Source organism: Odocoileus virginianus, chromosome 4 (genome assembly GCF_023699985.2).
Source record: "Odocoileus virginianus isolate 20LAN1187 ecotype Illinois chromosome 4, Ovbor_1.2, whole genome shotgun sequence".
NCBI lineage: Eukaryota > Metazoa > Chordata > Mammalia > Artiodactyla > Cervidae > Odocoileus > Odocoileus virginianus.
This window is the reverse complement of record NC_069677.1, coordinates 81,763,414-81,783,650: the sequence shown is the minus strand read 5'-3', so window position 1 is coordinate 81,783,650 and position 20,237 is coordinate 81,763,414. Positions and strand designations below refer to the sequence as shown.

Sequence of the window (20,237 nt, the reverse complement as noted above, 5' to 3'; positions counted from 1 at the left end):
GGCAGGGGAGCCCCCAGGGCAGGCTTGGGGTTTCATCCCATTTCCTAACGGGGCTGTTCCTACACGACCACCTCAAGCTCTCCCCTTGCTGTCTGGGGTACGTGCGTACCTGTGTGTGTGCGCGCGCGCACCAGTACACGTGTATGGGAGGTCTGTAGGCATGCGCTGGTCCACACATGCTCTGAGTTCAGGACACACTTGTAAAGCCAAGTCACGGGTAGATACGTGTGGGTCAGGAGAGCCTATCGGAGCCTGGCTTTCCCAGGTCTCGGGGCAGATGCCCCACTGCTGGCACCGGCCCCAGAGCACAGAGGCATGTCTTCAGGGCCCTAGCCCAGAGCATAAGTGACACCATGAGTCTTTTAGCTTAATTTATTTTCACAAGACAGACAAATCAGACCCTGGAATAGCTCTTGGTTCTGACAAGAGTTTTTTTCTTTATAAAGAAGGGTTCCTGGGTTTTCTCCACAGAGTGAATTTGCCTTTACAAAAAAATAGTTTTTGATATATACATGCCTACTTTGGAAACCCTTTTGTCCTAGATGGCTTTTCAGACTGGTTTTTAGGCAGAGGGGTCAGTGAGCATGCTTTAGGCACCAGCTGATCTTTCTGCCTTGCTTTCGCCTGACCATCGCTCTGCTTGAGTTCCCTTCCGAAAGCAACTTTCACGAGATGGGGAGGCTCAGAGAGTGTCATCACAGGACGGTCTCGAGAAACAGTCCAAGCCTCAGGGTGCCTGCAGGCGGGGAACCCAAGGGCCAGGAAGTGCCCAGGGAAAACCTCCGCGGGCCAGCAGCACAGGGCCAGGAGGAGGCAGGCAGTCACTGTCTCATAGTGTGGATATTTTATCCCTCTCTTTCACAGCAGCAGTTTTAATAAACAAGTATGACGCCCACAGCGTTCTATCCACAAAATACCGCCACTCAGGCAGGCTGGAGCACACCCGAGTACAAAGCGACCTTTCCAGCACACGGCACGTGCAGCCAGTTTTCGCGGGATACAGGCGTTTAGAGTCCAAGTTAGCTCCCACCCCCACCCCCCACCCCCAACAGGCTCCCAGAGACCAAAAATACCGCTCTCCTCCACTACACAAAGCTGTAGCAAAATTGTAAAAACGAAGTGTACAAAAGGAAGCATCCATATAATACATTTGCACCCTGTATACAATTTTGAAGCTGGCCAGCAGTCAGGTACGGCAGAGGATCAATAATGGAAAAAAGAACGCCGACATCTGTCCCACACATTTTGGTCGATGGTTTGTGTTGTTTTCCAAAGAGAAATTTTCATTTACAGTTACAGTACTTGCTGACGATCGTGATGATTCAGAAGCCAGTTGAATTTCCTGGTATGTAGGCAAGGAACATTTGATTGTCACCACATACAATTCTGAGACAATAAATACAAGTAGATCAGATGCATTTCTTCATGGCATCAAGTAACTCCAGTTTAATACAATTTAGTGCCTTTCAGTATCTCATTCACAGTTCAACTTCTGTCCAAAATACTTTGCAAACAAAAAGTTAAGAAACTGAAAAGTTTATAGGAAAAGAAAACTCCAAGTGAACTTGTCATCACAAAGCTTCAAATTTTAAAGCAATTCAATTGTCTTTGAAAGGAGGGTATGGCTGCCGCCAGCCTGACTGGAGTCAACTGCCCTGAGTTCCTGGGTTCCCCCGAGGGCTCTTATTTCCTTCCCGGGCGTTTGTGGGAATACCTCCATTGCACTGAATCAGCTCGTGGCCAGTGCTGGGGGTGAACTCAATTCATGCATGTCCACCCCTGCATCAAGCAGAATGCAGTGTGACGTCACCTACCCAAAAAAGGTTCCAGCGTATTTGTGTCCTGGCCCTGACATGCAAGAATGCGGAACCCACAGGAAAGTCTGCCTGCCTGCAGCACCACTCACGGCCCAGGACAAGTCTGGGGGTGTCAGGGGTGTGGCTGGCCCCAACAGCACTGGGGAGAGGTTTGCCTTTGCCTGGGAGCTATCTTGCTAGAGAGGGGCAGGCACGTGGAGGGGGGACATGCCGTCTTCAGAGGGAAGCAGGTGGGCACGTTGGGCTGACAGTTTTAACCCCTAAGCCTGGTTACACTGCCAGGGGTTGGAAACCGCATGGCGCCACTGCCTGCCATGTTGCATGCCAGGGTTGCATGCAGCTGTGGTGAGAAATTCACAGCACACGTTACACAAGGGTCAGTCAGCTCAGCTGAAAATCGGTCGGGCTCCGAAGATTTATGTGGCTTGTCTCTAGGTATCTCAGGCAGAGACAAAGCAACGTGCAGAGAGGGACTTGTTCTTCACTTCAAATCTGATACGAACAGGGGTCACATGGGTGTGAACCGCTTGGAGACAGTGCCTGACCTGCACGTAACTGCATGCACCATGCTTCTGGAGGTGGACGTCGGTGCTCAGCAACTGAGTTAGAGTGAGAAAGAGCTCGTGCCATGGTGTACACAGGGGTGGGGGGTGACTGGGCGAATGAGGTGGAGATTCCAAATGGCCCCGGCAGGCGGACATGCCTGCGTCACCTTTACAGGCAGGTACTACTCATGCCGCTGAGCCAAGTCATTACTCAGCAGTTCATACAGAGGCCATCTCTTCAATCTGACTCTGCTTCTCGGGGTGGGGGTGGGGGGACTGTGGCCCAGACAGGGCTGTGCATCCAGCACGCTGCCACCAAGGAGCCGATGCCCAGGGTCACTTCTTTGGGGTTAAAAACCCTGTCAGTGGTCTCCCCTGAGCAGGTAAGCCTTTCCCTGGCGTCTGCTCACCTGTTCCAGGGCTGTCACAGGGCCACACTGGCGCAGGCACCCTAGAAGCCCCTGGAACCCCCCAGAGGGACTGCTGGACATGAAAGGAGGGCCCAGGACCCAGACTCTACTTGCCAGGCGGCACCAGCACACGTGTGTCAGCGACAGAAGATACAGCACCGGGGCCTGAGCTGAGAAATACACCATCCAGCGGCCTGGACTCAGGACTCAGCCTTCATCCAGCACCCGTGGGAGGGACCCAAGGCCTGGAGCTGCTGCCTTTTGTGTCTCCAGTGGGAGTGGGGCTGGCTCTGGAAGCTGCTGCAGCAACAAAGCTATACCCCCAGAGGCTTAGCAGACCCCTTCCTTGCAGAGAGGCTCAGCAGACCCCTCCCCCGGCAGAGTGGTCAGCCAACACCACGGATTCCTGGCCCCGCCCGGTCCGACTTGGGGCCTAGTGTGTTGCGTCTAGAGTGCACCCTCCCTGGTGGTGACCAGGAAGACCGTCCCAACATTCAGCCTGATTTTGGACAATGACAACATCAGTAACAAAGGGGGTAAAGGAAAAGAAATAAGAAAAGCACTATTCTGAGATTAATTTAAAAAAACTAAAGGAGCCTCCCCCTTTTCCCTCTGAAGTGGGTGAAAAGCAGGATCCACCCCTCCAAAAAAAGAAAAAAAAAAAGCAAACATTTATGGTGTAATTTTTATTGCTCTCAAAGGGCTTGGTATTCAAATGCACAAGCTAATCTTCGTTAAATCAGAAAGAAGTCACTGAGATTGAAAACCTACATGTGGTCTCAATCTCCATTCACCCAGGAGTCTTCACAGCTGGTTACTGACTCAGTATAGAATTTACATATTGTGTATCAATTTCAAGGGGAGGGAACTTAGCTGGGAAGCAAGAGCTATTAATTAAATGGTGAAAGATCTAAATTTGCACTTCACAGTAGTGCCCTTCAACCTTCCTTTAAGCTCTTCAGGGATGAGTGGATTAGCAAATGACACACACACAAACACACACACACACACAGGTGAGCAGCATGTTGTGTGAAGAAAAACAAGATGTAAGGGAGCCGCTCACCCCAGTGGAAGTGGCCCTACTGCGTGCCAGGCTCCACACCTGCAGGGAAGCGGGAGGCGAGCTTTGTGGCAGAGGGCAGCTGGCCTCCACACAGTCTCAGCGCCCAGCCTCGAGAGCACGTGCGTGCCTTTACAGTCACTGTGAACGAGCAGAGCTGCGGGTCCTGTCCCTGCGACCTTGGGGCTATCACCAAGGTCACCAACGCAGAATTCAGTAGTGTCACTGTAAAGGCAATCTGCTGTTTCCACAGGTCTCCCCAAAATTCAGACTTAGGGCCAATGCATAATTATTTTTTCCAATTTGGTTTATAATTTTGCCCATGCCTCTTTCTTTCATCACCCCCCCCCTCCCCCCGCAGAAAATTCAACCTGCCTCTATTCTGAATGCTGGTTACAGGACAGCAGAGATAACACCCATTATTTTTCTTTCCCTTGCTAAAAAAGATGAGGGGAGTGTGACTTTAAAAAAGCAAGTTGAAAGTTTAAGAAGATAGTCGGATGCAGGCTTGTGGCCCAATGACGCGGCAGAGCTGGAGCAGCGGCCTAGGCCCACCCTGACAGGCAACCCCAAGGCTTCCAGCCCGGCCAGGCCAAGAGGCCTGAGAGTGCACGAAATACCTCCCCGTGACTGCAGGCTGGAGGGGATGCTGCCCGGACACTAGAGACTCCGCTGCCTCCCCCAGAGGCCAGCATCCTCCAGGACGCAAGCACTGCTTGGAAGGGAGGTGGCGGAGTGGGGAAGGCTCCCCACCTCTGGCTTCCATCAGGTCAACTGTGAAAAAAACCTCTGAAAAGCTCCATATTAACAGCCTCCAACCACCTTTAGAAGACAGGGTGATGGTGACACCACCTTTTCAAAGCATCTGCCAGCCCTGCGGCGGAGGTCTCCCCAGCACATAGCGCCCCTGGCGCACCGGCCCTGCTGGGGCTGGGGGGCCGGCCCCCTGCAGCCCTGCCCCCGGCGGGATGAAAGGCCGTTGTCCGCCAGGAGCGAGGGGGACAGAGGAGCTAAGCTCCGGGCAGGGGCAGAATTCGACAACCCGCCGCGTTTTCTCTGGCTCCACTCGCTTTAAAACGGATTCGAGGTGTCAGCAGGCAGGCTCAGGGAGGCGCTCCGGGGGAGGGGGCGTGTCCCGCCGCAGCCCCGCCCACTGTGCTTTTTGCCAGGCCACGTTCCCCGCCCGGAGGCCGGCTGGTGGCGGCCAGTAGGTGCTCTGGGGGCCTGGGAACCCAGGCACACAGTTCTCAGCGGGAGCAGGGTAGAGAGTCCGCAGGGGTGCAGGGGACGTGGCGAGGGGCAGGGGAAATTCCCAAGAAAATTGATAAAAACCGAAAACGGGATCTAAGCGCGAGAAGAGAACGTTTCCAAAGCCTCCCTCGGGCCGGGTACGCCCCCATATTCCGGGGGCGGGAGCGGCCGCCCCCCAGGACAGGCACCCAGTCCGGCTCTCCTGCGCAGGGGCGAGGCTGGCGTCTCCATCTGCAGGCCTGCTGACCGCTTTACTCTTGGCTCAAGTTTTATTGGTCAATATTAGTCACCAGTTAATAAGAAAAATAGTTTCTAAGTGTCTTTTTTTCCCCCGCTCTAGGTGTGTTGTTCTGTTTTTAATTGAGTTAATTGGATACCACCGTCAGGTTATGTGTGTTCAATCACAGCCATTAATTATTCCTTTTTCTTAAATTCTTGGTTTCCATAGCTGGAGCCTTTTTCTATTTCAGTCACTCCTATTAGTCGGCGGACTCCAAAGGAAGCTTTAAAATAGGAAAAAGGCTAGGTTAGCTGATCGCCTTGCCATCAAGCCGGGAAAGTCATTATGGGGGGGCCTGCCTTTGACCTCAGACTTTCCTGGGGGCGAGGGGCGGGTTCTCTGCCCTTCTCCCACCCAGTCAGCCTGGGGGTTGCATAGCGGGGAGCAGCGGGAGGTGTGGGCCCACTGAGGGCTGCAGTTCTCAGCCAGGGCTGCGGGGCTGCAGTGCCCGACACTTAGTGTCCGTGCACCTGCTACAGCGCTAGCAACGGCAGTGTCCTGGGGAACCTCAGCCCAGCATGCCAGCCCACGCCCCCAACCGCCCATGTGCAGACCCAGTGGCCAGGACCCTCCCCACGCAGCTCTCCGCCCGAGATGCCAGGCAGGCGGCAGGCCGGCTGGCCAGCTTTCTGGAGAGATGGCCCTGGAATCTGGTGGACGTCGTCACGGCCCCGTGGCTCAGTGGTCAGAGCTGCTGTCTGAGGCTGGCAAAGCTCGGCCCGATCCCGGCTGCCGGGTGACCGGCTCCAGGCCTGGGCATGGCCACCAGCACACGGAAGGCTCCCACCCTTGAGTCGCGCCATCATTCCCCTTCATTACCTGCCCCGACAAACCCCAGGAACGTCAGGATCAGGAGGGGGGATCCACTGGCAAAGACGCCCAAGACAAAACTGAAGAGAGGAGACAAGAGGAGCGTGGCCCAGAAGAGGAAGTTGAGGAGCGTCCATGGCCGGCGGGTGGGTTTGAACTGCTGCCCCGGGAACACACCCTTCTGGTTATATGTCTCCTGCAGCGCATCCTGAAAGAGTCAACCGGAACAGTGGCCTACATGTGCTGTTGTCATAACCCCAAAGCAAGAAATGACTCGACCTATACATAAAGTGGATGGACCACATGACATGGGCCACGGGATGAAGCTGACATGACATCTTCATCTGTGGTTGGCTTATATCAAAAACTTGAAAAACATAAACCCTTCGATCAGGCAAGTTTCCTCCTAGGGAAATGATCAGCCAGTGCCTGGCGCACAAAAGGCACCTCCAAGCCCCAGGACTACAGCATCTGCCGGGCCCTACACCATCTCTGGCGACACCTCCAGAGCAAGGGTGGCAGCCACTGCTGCTGGGAGTCCATGGCCTGCCAGCTGGGTCACCCACAGAAAGCTGCTTAACCTCTCCTTCCTCCGTGTCCTGGTGGCTAATGATGGCAGGACAGAGGAGCAGGTGAGGACGTGAAAGCATCCTCAACAGGGAAACAGGGCCACACTAAACACCCAGAGTGACAGCTGCCTAACTGAGCAGCCGAGATGCTGAGATAGACTTCTCTGTAGCTATGACACGCCACGTGCCAGCAAGGAGATACACTAACGATAGTCTGAGTTTTCTAAAGAACCTAAGTGCCATACAATTCCATATAAATAAAAATATGTATGACGAGGCGTGTGTCTGGGACCAAGTCTGGAAAGATGAACACCCACATGATCTTAATTACCTCATGGGCCTGGGTCTCACCTCTTCTCACCTTTTTCTGTTTTATTTTCTGCATTTAGCTTCTTCAGCTGTGTTTGGCATTACATGAAAAACAGGGCAGGGATCTTGACAAACATGCAGTGTCACAGCCTCTTCCAATGTGTGGTCAGACACCAGCTGCCCCTGCCAACCCAGGGGGCAAGGGGCGGGTGCCAGAGGCCTGAGAGCTCAGGAGCAGCTGTGACCCTTACATCTATGAGGATACCTCAGGGTGCCCACACATGCCCCCCCACCCCGAGGGCCCTTCCCGTGGGGTTCTAGAACGTTTTCAAGCCCGGTGGTTCAGCCCGCTCCACTCTGCCCGCCTGCCCCTAAGCAGACAATGCAGACGGAGGCAGTCTGTGTCCCGACCTGTCAGCCATTCCTCACACACCCGAAGGCCAGTGTGGTCTCCTTCCCCGGGAGGGTTTACGCCTGCACTCCATGCACTGGCACCTCTACGACAATGTCTGGGACCGCTCCGGCGCTGTCTGCTTTTCTGTGAGCAGCATCACACCACACGCCTACCGCAGTCTGCTTTTCACACACCTACTTTCTCAAGATTCAGTTAGACCGAGAATATGCATGCAGCTCATTCAACTGAATTCCAGCAAAAGGATAAACATACATCATGTATCTATTTTCTAATAATGCACTTTTAGGTTATTTCCCACTTCCTGCTAAATAAGCAAATAGTGTTGCTGGGAGATGTCACTCTTTGTAAGAGGTTCCAACTTTTAAAAACTAACCCTGATCCAGAGACACGCTCTCCTTTGCACCCTCGTGCACACGTCTTTCTGCCCATCCACCACGGGATGCACACATACCGTATTCCTTCTCTCTTTTAACTGGTAAGCCTTGCCCAAGGTTTTCCATTTTATTAATATGTTTAAAGAAAATCTTTTGGTGCACTGGATTCCTCTTTTGTAGCTTTGTTTTCTGCTTAAATAGTTTATGCTGTTATTATTTTCTTTGTTCTCTGTTTATTCCATTTCGTGTGTTTCTGTAATGTATGTTTGTGTGCACGTGTACACATATGTATGTACATACATTCTTTTTATCTATCCCATCCCTGACTTGTGTTTCTTGAACCTGATGAAACCCGTGTTCTTCAACTCTGGAAGTTTTATGGTTATCCCTGACAACTGTTCTTCATCATTCTTCCCGCCTTATCCTCTGGATGGTCTAATTGCTACATTCTGGACATCTGTTTAGCCTCTGGATCTTTTAACTTTCCTTTTATGTTTTCACTTCCTCTGTGCTATACACTGAGTAATTTCCTCAAAACTTTTGTTGTTGTTTAGTTGCTAAGTTGTATTCAACTCTTTGGGACCTCACAGACTGCAGCATACCAAGTTTCTCTGTCCCTCACTATCTCCTGGAGTTTCCTCTCATGTCCATTGAGTCAGTAGTACTATCTAGCCATCTCATCCTCTGCCACCCTCTTCTCCTTTTGTCTTCAGTCTTTCCCAGCATCAGGGTCTTTTCCAATGAGTTGGCTCTTCGAAGCAGGTGGCCAAAGTATGGGAGTTTCAGCTTCAGCATCAGTCCTTCCAATGAAGAGTCAGGACTGATTTCCTTTAGGATTGATTGGTTTGATCTCCTTGCAGTCCAAGAACTCTTCAAGGGTCTTCTGCAGCACCACAACTCGAAAGTATCAGTTCTTCAGTGCTCAGCCTTCTTTATGGTCCGACTTTCACATCTTTACATGACTACTGGAAAAACCGTAGCTTTGACTATATGGACCTTTGTGGGCCAAGAAATGTCTCTGCACTGTCTAGGTTTATCATAGCCTTCTTTTCAAGGAGCAAGCATCTTTGAATTTTATGGCTGCAGTCACCATCCGCAGTGATTTGGGAGCCCAAGAAAATAAAATCTGTCACTGCTTCCACTTTTCCCCCTCCTATATGCTGTGAACTGATGAGACCAAATGCCATGATCTTAATTTTTTGAATGTTGAATTTCAAGCCAGCTTTTTCACTCTCCTCTTTCATTTTCATCAAGAGGCTCTTTAAGTCCCTTTTCACTTTCTGCCATGAGGGTGGTGGTATCTGCATATCTGGGTTGTTGATAATTCTCCCAGCAGTCTTGATTCCAGCTTCTAATTCTCTCTTCAGCTGTATCAAATCTTCTATCTAATCTGTTAACTAAGATTTTACTGTCAATTACTAGATTTCTTATGCCTGTATATCTTACTTGGTTTTTCTTCAAATCTGTTCCATTTTTAACAGGTCTCATTCTTTTGTTTTCAATCCCTTCTTCTTTTAAAAAAATATTTGTTAATTTTTATTTTTGGCTGTGCTGGGTCTTTGTTGTTGCACATGGTCTTTTTCTAGTTGTGGTGAGTGGGGGCGACTCTCTGGTTGTGGTGTGCTGGCTTCTCATTGCGGTGGCTTCTCTCATTGCAGAACACAGGCTCTAGGGTGCACAGGCTTCAGCAGTCGTGGCACATGAGCTCAGCAGTGGCACATGGGCATAGTGGCCCCAAGGCATGTGGAATCTTTAGGGCCAGGGATTGAACTCATGACCCCTGCATTGGCAGGCAGATTCATACCCGCTGGACCACCAGGGAAGTCCTCAATCCCCCCTTTTTTTTTGCTTAGTCATTTCAAGTAAACGGCTTTGAGTCTCTGCTTAATAGCAGTTCCACAGCTGAAGTTTCGGGAGGGTTTAATTTTCTGTCTGCTTGACGTGCTCATCCATGGCGGGTCTCGGTTACGAGCGCGTCTCCAGCAGAAGTCTCGGCCGCTGAGTCTGGAGTCATGCTCTTCTAGCTTTACGTGTGCTTCTTTCAGGGACTCTACAGAGATTCACCTGGAACCACTTTTTTATGCTGATATTTTGATTTTGTTCTTGAACTATGTTGTATTAGTATAACGTCAACCCCCCACCTGTTTAAGGACGGTGCTGCGATTATGAAGCACCAGGGAGATGTTTCAAGACTCAGAGGGGAAAGGTAAGCTTCAAAGTCACTCCCTGTGCTGGCACGTACATTTTCCAGTTTAGCCTCCATGAGGATAAAAATTCCAACAGGGTCCCAGCTTCATTAGGGTCTTCAGTTCTAACTTCCAGCCCCGAGTAAGGTCAAGTCCATGTCTTTTGTTTGCATGTAGGCACCAAAACTCAAGACCACAGGGTGGGCGGACTAACAGACTCCACGAGCTTCAACTCACAGCCTTCCCAGCTGACTCCCAGTCCCACCTCCTCTTTTGCTCCTGAGAGAGTTCCCTTACTTTTTTTTTTTTAGCACTTGTCAGTGTTTAAAAGGATATGCATTTTATTTCTTTAATTTTAGAAGTTTGCTTGAATTCCTCTTAAGATTTATGTGCTACACATTACTTGGTTGCTGCTGCCTGCGTGCTCAGTCCGGTCTGACTCTTCGCGACACCATGAACCCACCAGGCTGCTCTGTCCATGGGATTCTCCAGGCAAGAATACTTGAGTGGGCTGCATTTCCTACTCCAGGGGATCTTCCCAACCCAGGGATCGAACCTGTGTCCCTTGCATTGGCAGGTGGACTCTTTACCCTTGCGCCACCTGGGAAGCTCCTGTCAGTTGGTTAAAACCCTTGTAAAAGAGTATGTGTTTTATACTAGAAGGACTTTCTGATTATCTGAGCCTCTCTGTTGCTGAAGATGAGAAGCCAGTCCCCTGAATATTTGTGTGTATAAAACAAACCGAAGAGTCAGGACTGAGACATGTCAGCGGAATGGAGGAGGGACTGGGTGGGGTCACTAAGAAGACCGTCGTGTCATTTATACTGTGTCTGTTACATATTAAGTCATATGTATACACACACATATAATGTGTGTTGCATACCTACAATTTCTTTTACACACAAAAAAATGAAACAAATGTGATAATATATTATCGGCAATGGTTCTACAAGCATTGTGGTACCCAGTACACTTTTCTCTAGTTTGTTAATTTCTTAAAAGGAAAAACGAAAGACACAGAAAGGAACTGGAAAGAAGAATTTGAGAGGGGCACAGCACCCCTGTCTCTAGAGGCAGTCAACGTGCTACCTGCCTGCCCTGTTAGCTCCCCTGGGGAACCTCTGTGAGACCCCAGGGGTAGGGGTGGAGTGGATGTCGGGGGGGGTGCTGGGTGCCTTTACCTTCTCCTGGTACAGTTTATGAAGCCACTGAGCTGCTCCCTTCTCATCCATTGGGATCTCTTCCAGAGGAAATCTCCTGTTTCATTAAAAAAATTGAAAGCAAAGTGAATTACCAGATGACATCAAACTGAAACAGGGAAAAATAATTTCTTATGCATCAGGGTTACTTGTCAATCCTGCTTTTTCTATTCAAATCTGACTCCCAATTTCTAAGAACACAGAAACATCAAAATAAGTTTCCCTTGAGCAGTGTCCTGTGCCTCAGAATTATGCAGAGGATCATAGAGGGCCCCGGCAGGCGCTTCAAATGTCCAGGAGCGCTGAAGCATTGCGTGGGGACACTTCAGGAGTGTCCCCATGGACAGGAGCAGTTAGCTCCACTGGGAAGGCTGACCATTCATTAGCCTCAGCAGCAGGTTTGGTCTTTCAGTTTGTCTTTGGATGTGATCATCGCTGAGAGTGTCTTTCATGAGACAAAAAAAACTTCATCTTTCACAAATGAAATCTACTTTCCTGAAAAGCCGAAGAGATTTTGAAAATTTAATCTCACCTAACAAACTGCTGACTTCAATTGCGACAGTGGCTTATGTATAAACCGTATCACCAGCTGAATTACCAGCCCCGGGACCGGAGGGGTCTACCTGGTAAGACCCAGACCTCTTTCCAGGGCCCTGCAATACCTAAGCATCGCCAGCAGGGGCCGCCGAGCGCACGCAGGAGCAAGAGTAACTTAACCAACCGACCTGGGTCACTGCCTATCTCGGAGGGCCCAGGGTGAGAAAAGAGACAGGAGAAATTTCCACAGCCAGAGAAAAATCTCCTCTGTTGAAGGAATATCAACCTTTTTTTTTTTTTTTTCTCTAAAAGTTGAGAACTTTTATTTTTGTGGGTTGTACCTATCCATTTTACCATATTCAAAATGAAAACAGGATTTTTACAAGCACACACTTGACATCTGACCACATGTCACGCAGCCTCTAGCACACTCCGTTGTGCACTCAGAGGACAGAAGAAGACTACTACCCCCCTAGTAAACAAAACGGTTTGGCTCTGTGGACCCGGAAGGTGCGGGGCACCTGCCGGAGTCCCCGACCACATAGAGAGAGATACCACTTGAAGGACTCATCACAGGTACCATCTCGGGAAGGAAAGGAAGTCAGGAGAGGTTTGTCCACAGAGAGATGGCTGCCCACAGTGTCAAACTCAAGTGACTGTTCTCACCTAATTGCACAGACAACACATACAGGTTCTGTTGTATGTCTGCTGTATGAAGCATGAAATATATGAGAATTTTAAGAAGGAAGAAATGAAGAACCCCAGGGTTAGTAGAAGGAAAGAAATCTTAAAAATTAGGGCAGAAATAAATGCAAAAGAAACTAAAGAGACCATAGCAAAAATCAACAAAGCTAAAAGCTGGTTTTTTGAAAAAATAAACAAAATTGACAAACCATTAGCAAGACTCATTAAGAAACAAAGGGAGAAGAACCAAATTAACAAAATTAGAAACGAAAATGGAGAGATCACAACAGACAACACTGAAATACAAAGGATCATAAGAGACTACTACCAGCAGCTCTATGCCAATAAAATGGACAACTTGGAAGAAATGGACAAGTTCTTAGAGAAGTATAACTTTCCAAAACTGAACCAGGAAGAAATAGAAGATCTTAACAAACCCATCACAAGCAAGGAAATCGAAACTGTAATCAGAAATCTTCCAGCAAACAAAAGCCCAGGACCAGATGGCTTCACAGCTGAATTCTACCAAAAATTTAGAGAAGAACTAACACCTATCTTACTCAAACTATTCCAGAAAATTGCAGAAGAAGGTAAACTTCCAAACTCATTCAATGAAGGCACCATCACCCTAATTCCAAAACCAGACAAAGACGCCACAAAAAAAGAAAACTACAGGCCAATATCACTGATGAACATAGATGCAAAAATCCTTAACAAAATTCTAGCAAAAAGAATCCAACAACATATTAAAAAAATCATACACCATGACCAAGTGGGCTTTATCCCAGGAATGCAAGGATTCTTTAATATCTGCAAATCAATCAATGTAATACAGCACATTAAAAAATTGAAGGATAAAAACCATATGATTATCTCAATAGATGCAGAAAAAGCCTTTGACAAAATTCAACATCCATTTATGATTAAAACTCTCCAGAAAGCAGGAATAGAAGGAACATACCTCAACATAATAAAAGCTATATATGACAAACCCACAGCAAGCATCACCCTCAATGGTGAAAAATTGAAAGCATTTCCCCTGAAATCAGGAACAAGACAAGGGTGCCCACTCTCACCACTACTATTCAACATAGTTTTGGAAGTGTTGGCCACAGCAATCAGAGCAGAAAAAGAAGTAAAAGGAATCCAGATAGGAAAAGAAGAAGTGAAACTCTCTCTGTTTGCAGATGACATGATCCTCTACATAGAAAACCCTAAAGACTCTACCAGAAAATTACTAGAGCTAATCAACGAATACAGTCAAGTTGCAGGATATAAAATTAACACACAGAAATCCCTTGCATTCCTATACACTAACAATGAGAAAACAGAAAGAGAAATTAAGGAAACAATACCATTCACCATTGCAACAAAAAGAATAAAATACTTAGGAGTATATCTACCTAAAGAAACAAAAGACCTATACATAGAAAACTATAAAACACTGATGAAAGAAATCAAAGAGGACACAAACAGATGGAGAGATATACCCTGTTCATGGATTGGAAGAATCAATATTGTCCAAATGGCTATACTACCCAAAGCAATCTATAGATTCAATGCAATCCCTATCTAACTACCAACGGTATTTTTCACAGAACTAGAACAAATAATTTCACAATTTGTATGGAAGTACAGAAAACCTCGAATAGCTAAAGTAATCCTGAGAAAGAAGAATGGAACTGGAGGAATCAACCTGCCTGACTTCAGACTATACTACAAAGCCACAGTCATCAAGACAGTATGGTACTGGCACAAAGACAGAAATATAGATCAATGGAACAGAATAGAAAGCCCAGAGATAAATCCACGAACCTATGGTCACCTTATCTTCGACAAAGGAGGCAAGGATATACAATGGAAAAAAGACAACCTCTTTAACAAGTGGTGCTGGGAAAACTGGTCAACCACCTGTAAAAGAATGAAACTAGAACACTTTCTAACACCATACACAAAAATAAACTCAAAATAGATTAAAGATCTAAATGTAAGACCAGAAACTATAAAACTCCTAGAGGAGAACATAGGCAAAACACTCTCTGACATAAATCACAGCAGGATCCTCTATGACCCACATCCCAGAATTTTAGAAACAAAAGCAAAAATAAACAAATGGGACCTAATGAAACTTAAAAGCTTTTGCACAACAAAGGAAACTATAAGCAAGGTGAAAAGACAGCCCTCAGATTGGGAGAAAATAATAGCAAACGAAGCAACAGACAAAGGATTAATCTCAAAAATATACAAGCAACTCCTCCAGCTCAACTCCAGAAAAATAAATGACCCAATCAAAAAATGGGCCAAAGAACTAAACAGACATTTCTCCAAGGAAGACATACAGATGGCAAAAAAAACATGAAAAGATGCTCAACATCACTCATTATCAGAGAAATGCAAATCAAAACCACAATGAGGTACCATTACACACCAGTCAGGATGGCTGCTATCCAAAAGTCTACAAGCAATAAATGCTGGAGAGGGTGTGGAGAAAAGGGAACCCTCTTACACTGTTGGTGGGAATGCAAATTAGTACAGCCACTATGGAAAACAGTGTGGAGATTTCTTAAAAAGCTGGAAATAGAACTGCCATATGACCCAGCAATCCCACTTCTGGGCATACACACTGAGGAAACCAGATCTGAAAGAGACACATGCACCCCAGTGTTCATCACAGCACTGTTTATAATAGCCAGGACATGGAAGCAACCTAAATGCCCATCAGCAGACGAATGGATAAGGAAGCTGTGGTACATATACACCGTGGAATATTACTCAGCCATTAAAAAGAATTCATTTGAATCAGTTCTAATGAGATGGATGAAACTGGAGCCCATTATACAGAGTGAAGTAAGCCAGAAAGATAAAGACCATTACAGTATACTAACACATATATATGGAATTTAGAAAGATGGTAACGATAACCCTATATGCAAAACAGAAAAAGAGACTCAGATGTATAGAACAGGCTTGTGGACTCTGGGAGAAGGCGAGGGTGGGATGTTTCAAGAGAACAGCATTGAAACATGTATATTATCTAGGGAGAAACAGATCACCAGCCCAGGTTGGGTGCATGAGACAAGTGCTCGGGCCTGGTGCACTGGGAAGACCCAGAGGGATCGGGTGGAGAGGGAGGTTGGGAGCGGGGACCGGGATGGGGAATACATGTAAATTCATGGCTAATTCATTTCAATGTATGACAAAAACCACTGCAATGATGTAAAGTAATTAGCCTCCAACTAATAAAAATAAATGGAAAAAAAATTTAAAAAAACAAAAAAAACCACAATACTATATGATTAGACAGAGTAAAACAACAATAAAAAAGAAATATATAAGAATTTTAAATAATGAGATAAATACAAATATGAATATTATCTCCTAGAGTCAACTCAAGCCACTTTGGGGATGCTGGCCCCAACGGCCAGCATGGACACAGGAGAGCCTCAAGCCACCATCCCCATGGCCCTGGCCTTGCCTAACCACAGGCCCCTGGGGCATCTTCTTCAGTAGGGGACAGGAAAGTGAAGGAAAACTCCAATGGGTCATGCGAACCTTGACTTGTTTGATTACAGGTATGTGCTGGAGTCACTGGAATATTGCTTTTGCCCCAAACACCCAAATGGTAGATAATACAAAGCAGTAAGTCGAAACTTTCCAAAATTCTAAGAATATATCTATTAAGATACAGAATACAGCCCGTTTTCTGCAACAAAGGAGAAAAAGAGCAGATTACAGCACCAGTCCTCTCCCACTGCAGCTGAATGTCCATGCAGAGGGCGGTGCAGGCTGGGGGCAGGCGTGAGCACCAGCCTGGAGCTGGACCAGGTAGGTGCCCCCTCCACCAACCACTTTACCACCTGCCGGCTCTGACCATGGGCACCTGGGACGCCCGGAGCCCCTTACTACCCAGGGGCTAGACCAAGATCTGCCTTGAGGGCTCCCTGAGGAGGACTGGGACCTGCCACGGCCCCAGAAAAATCACCAGCCCCTGGTGGCCACTACTGTGTCAACCTTCCCCCCACTCCCACCAGACTTTTTGGGTGGTTTATCTTCTTTTCCTGGGGCAGAGAAATGTGGAGGTCAGAGTGTGGCTGTGAGACAGGAATGACCTTGGAACACAACTCAAGTCCCCAACTTTGATCTTTTGTTACAGACATGGATCCCACCATCCCAAGAAGCCCTGTTACCCAGCTTGATGTGTCTCGGTTTGGGCTGCCTCTAAGCCAAGGGGGTTCAGGCTGGCTAGGATACAACCTGCCCACTCAGCCCGCGGTCACCAGGAGAGGTAGGCGGAGGACATGGCCCTGACCCCACCATCACTCCCAGGTGGGCTAGATGGCTGTACACCATGAAAAGGGGACCACATGAGCAGGCCGCTCAGGATGGGACAGCTTGTCCTTCTCCTGCCTATGAAAAGCCTACTCACTGCCCAGGCTTTAGCTCTCTAAAGCCTCTTCCCCAACGCCTCTGCTCCCTCTAGCGGGCGGGGTCACGCCTCCCTTGGAGCTTCTGGAACCTTCTGCTGCACCTCGCGCTGCCTCCTTTGCTCTGTACGGTCCCCACCGTGTGCGGGTCCTGGAGGGTGGAATGCCCCAGCACCTCCACGTGGGGGCGTCCGGGAGAGCGGAGGAGCCGCACAGAAGGTGCTTGTGGGCTTGGTCCGGTCCCGCCCCCTGCCGGCCCCGCCCCCGTGGGCAGCAGCTCACCTGACGCACATGTCCGCCTCGTACTTCTTCCCGTAGAGGATCCCCAGCAAAGACGGGTTCTTATTTCCTCGGAAATTCAGCGTGACGTCGTACACAGCTGCGACTGCAGGGAGGGCGCAGAGGGTGACAGGTGACATCCGGCAGCTTGGCCAGCCGCGGCTCTTCACCTGGATGCCCGTTGTGAGGGTTCCCATCTCTTATTGGGGCATTTAGTTGAGTCACTTGTGTTTAAAGCTACTGTCTGGCAGTTTCCTATCCAGCCTGCGCTTTGTCCCTTTCTTTGATTTTGCCGTCCTTTTGGATTAACTGGATATATATTTTTTTCCTTTATAAGGTTTTCAGTTATATACTTTTTAAAAATGATCACTTTAGTTGCTTTCTATTAACTAGTATTTTATCACCTCAAAAAATGACACAAGAATCTTACATGTGAATCCACGAACTCAGATCTCCTTTTAATGCCACTGGCATTGTGTATTTTACACAGAACTCACTGATCTGGTTTCTGGCAAATCACTGATTTCACCTCTCACTTTGCTGGGAGTCTGGGGTGGTGGTGGTCGGGGCGGGCAGCTCTTACCTGTCCCACGGAGGCACTGGACCGCGGTGGTGAAGCCCTTGGTCCGAGGCAGCAGGTGGTACTTGAGGACAGGCAGCCCCTTGGAGGCGGCCACCTCCATGCTGACGCGGTGCTTCTTCTCCGTGAAGCGTGTGCCCTCACAGTATAGGAGGAACTAGGACGCGGTGGGGGACAAAGGCCGGTTAGAGATGCTGCTGTCACATTCCGTACGTGACTCCTCACAGGCGGTGGCAGCACTGTGCCTATTCCCAGGGAGCGAAAAGACACTTCCCGGAGAGAAGTCAGACTCGGTGTCCCTAGGCACCAGCCTCCGGATCGCTTGTGGAAAACAAAATTTTCCATCCCTTTGCCTCAATGTGAGTCACAGACACCAAATACATAAACAGCTGGTTCACAAAGAATTGCCGTCAGAGACCAGAAAGAAGAATCAGAAAAAACTGATTTCAAACCGATAGACATCGATCATTTCAGATGTCTGTCCATCAAACTCCAACCAAGGGGCTCAGAAAGGACCCCCAGGCCCTGCTCTGCCCTTGAAGGGTGACTGCTTTAAGTGCAGTGCAAACCTTCTAGGAATTGAAGTCCACGTTGACCCACAGAACTGTGGCTCATGAGGGCTTGTCCTGACACCTGACTCCACAGAACAGCCTGGGCAGACTCTCTGCTAACATTCCAGGGGTGCTCCAAACTCAGCCCAGCAGGATCTCCTCTGTGTGGGCCCAGGTGTGTGGGGCCCACCTGGGGCAGGTGGGAGCAGGTGGCCTAAGAGGGGTTCCCAAGCCTGCAGTTGCATGGGGCGGGGCCGTGGCCCTACTCAAACAGCCTCCCTGGAGCTCAGAGGCTCTTGTTGGCTTTACAACTAATAATCTGGGCTGCTTTCCTGATGCCCAAAGTAACACAGCTTGTGTGGCCTTACCCCGCCGCCTCACTCACCCACATGTATTCGGGGTAGTCAGCCAAGGACTTCAGGCCTTTGATGACGGTGTCCCGGTCTTCCTCCCACTTCCGTTTGCAGAACACAATCTCCAGGAAGTACCATGTCCAGCCGATGAGGGGCACGTAGAGCAGCTCCCTTTTCGCCAGGACTTTGGAACTCTGAAGGGAGGGGGAACAGCTGGTGCATCATGGCCATGAAGTCCCCATGGGCAGCACCCTGCAGGCAGCCCTCAGGACTGGCTGTCATCAGGAGACCCTGACACTGAGCATGATGCCACTGGGATGGGCAGGGCCCCAGAGCGCGGGTGTCACTAGATGAGAATCCATGGGCAGATCTGGCCAATGCTGGTAGGCAGGCACGCGGGCAGGAGGGGAGCCTAGAGGGTGTACTGGGCCTTCGGGGCTTCTCCGGCTGCTAGGCTGGGGGCTTGCTGAGGATGATGCCAGGGCCACTACCCACTAGGCTTCCCTGCAGGGGACTCCTCAGCCTTTCTCATCTGAGGCAGCTGAGCCGACGGGGGAGGATTGCAAAGGAAAGGCAGTAACACCTGATCTCAGAAGGGATCCCTGGGGCAGCCTGCAGTCCCAGAACCCACGTGGTTAGCCATGCTTACACGCCTAGCTCAGAGGGACCAGGGGCTAAACACAGAGCAAATGAAAACCCAGAGCCCTTAGAGACTCCAGACCCTCCAGGGAGCCATGCCAGCCCCTCCTTGGGACCCCATGTCGCTCACCCCACGCCCTCCTGGGACCCCTACGTGGCTCACCCCCAGCACGCCGAAGCGTTCGCACATGGTCCACCCACAGAGGAAGTCGATTTCAAAGTTGTGGTTGAGGATGATGACTACATGCTCCTTCCCAAAGCTGTCCACCGTGGCCTGGTCGGTGAACAGGGTGCACTCCGTGCACGACCACCACTCCAGCAGCATCACCAGTTCTGCGGACACACGCGGGGGCGTCGGCCAGGTGCAGACGGCCGCACTCCAGCCCGCCCTCCCTCCCTGCTCCCTGACGGGGCCGGGGCTACGGGGTCGGGGCTTGTGCGGTGTCAGCCAGATTGGGACTTTCTGCTGGAAATGAGTTCTGAAGGTTTGTGTGTAATAAACTAAGTTTTCTAAACTTATAATTACCTCTCTAAGCAAACGTCAGGGGAGAAGTCAAACGGAAGCAGAAAAAATGGGGGATTTCCCCGGTGGTCTAGTGGTTAAAAATCCACCGTGCAATGCAGAGGACACAGCCCTGGCACACAGCAACTAGACGAAGCCCGTGTGCCGCAGTGAGGACCCAGTGCAGCCAAAAAAAAAAAAAAAAAAACAAAAAAAACAGAAGAAATGGAAGAGGAAACCCATTTTAGGTGGATTTTTTTTTTTTTTTTTGTAATTAACATATCTAAAGGACTTAATTTAAAATATTTTTTTCTTAAAAATCAGATCTTTACTTTTCTTAAAAATCAAATAACCCATCAGATGAGATGGTGAACAAGACATTCACTTATTAAGAGAATACAGCCTCATAATTATATTATTATTTTATTACAAGGTATTGAATACCAACGGTATACCAGGCACC

General features: G+C 48.9%; 1 protein-coding gene across 4 annotated transcripts in view; it reads right to left on the bottom strand.

The window, feature by feature from the left end:
* Positions 1 to 3,443: 3,443 nt before the first annotated feature.
* The window catches only part of AGPAT3 (1-acylglycerol-3-phosphate O-acyltransferase 3), a 91,453-nt gene continuing 74,659 nt past the window's right edge, over positions 3,444 to 20,237 (bottom strand). For all 4 annotated transcript variants that reach the window (XM_070466855.1, XM_020883601.2, XM_070466856.1 and 1 more), the window contains 7 exons: positions 19,436 to 19,605; positions 18,666 to 18,827; positions 17,733 to 17,886; positions 17,153 to 17,255; positions 11,208 to 11,283; positions 6,183 to 6,381; positions 3,444 to 5,586 (listed from right to left, as the gene is read on the bottom strand). In XM_070466855.1, the coding sequence (XP_070322956.1) occupies positions 5,498 to 5,586; positions 6,183 to 6,381; positions 11,208 to 11,283; positions 17,153 to 17,255; positions 17,733 to 17,886; positions 18,666 to 18,827; positions 19,436 to 19,605 (953 nt within the window). In that variant the 3' untranslated portion in view covers positions 3,444 to 5,497. The remainder of the gene's footprint in view (positions 5,587 to 6,182; positions 6,382 to 11,207; positions 11,284 to 17,152; positions 17,256 to 17,732; positions 17,887 to 18,665; positions 18,828 to 19,435; positions 19,606 to 20,237) is intronic.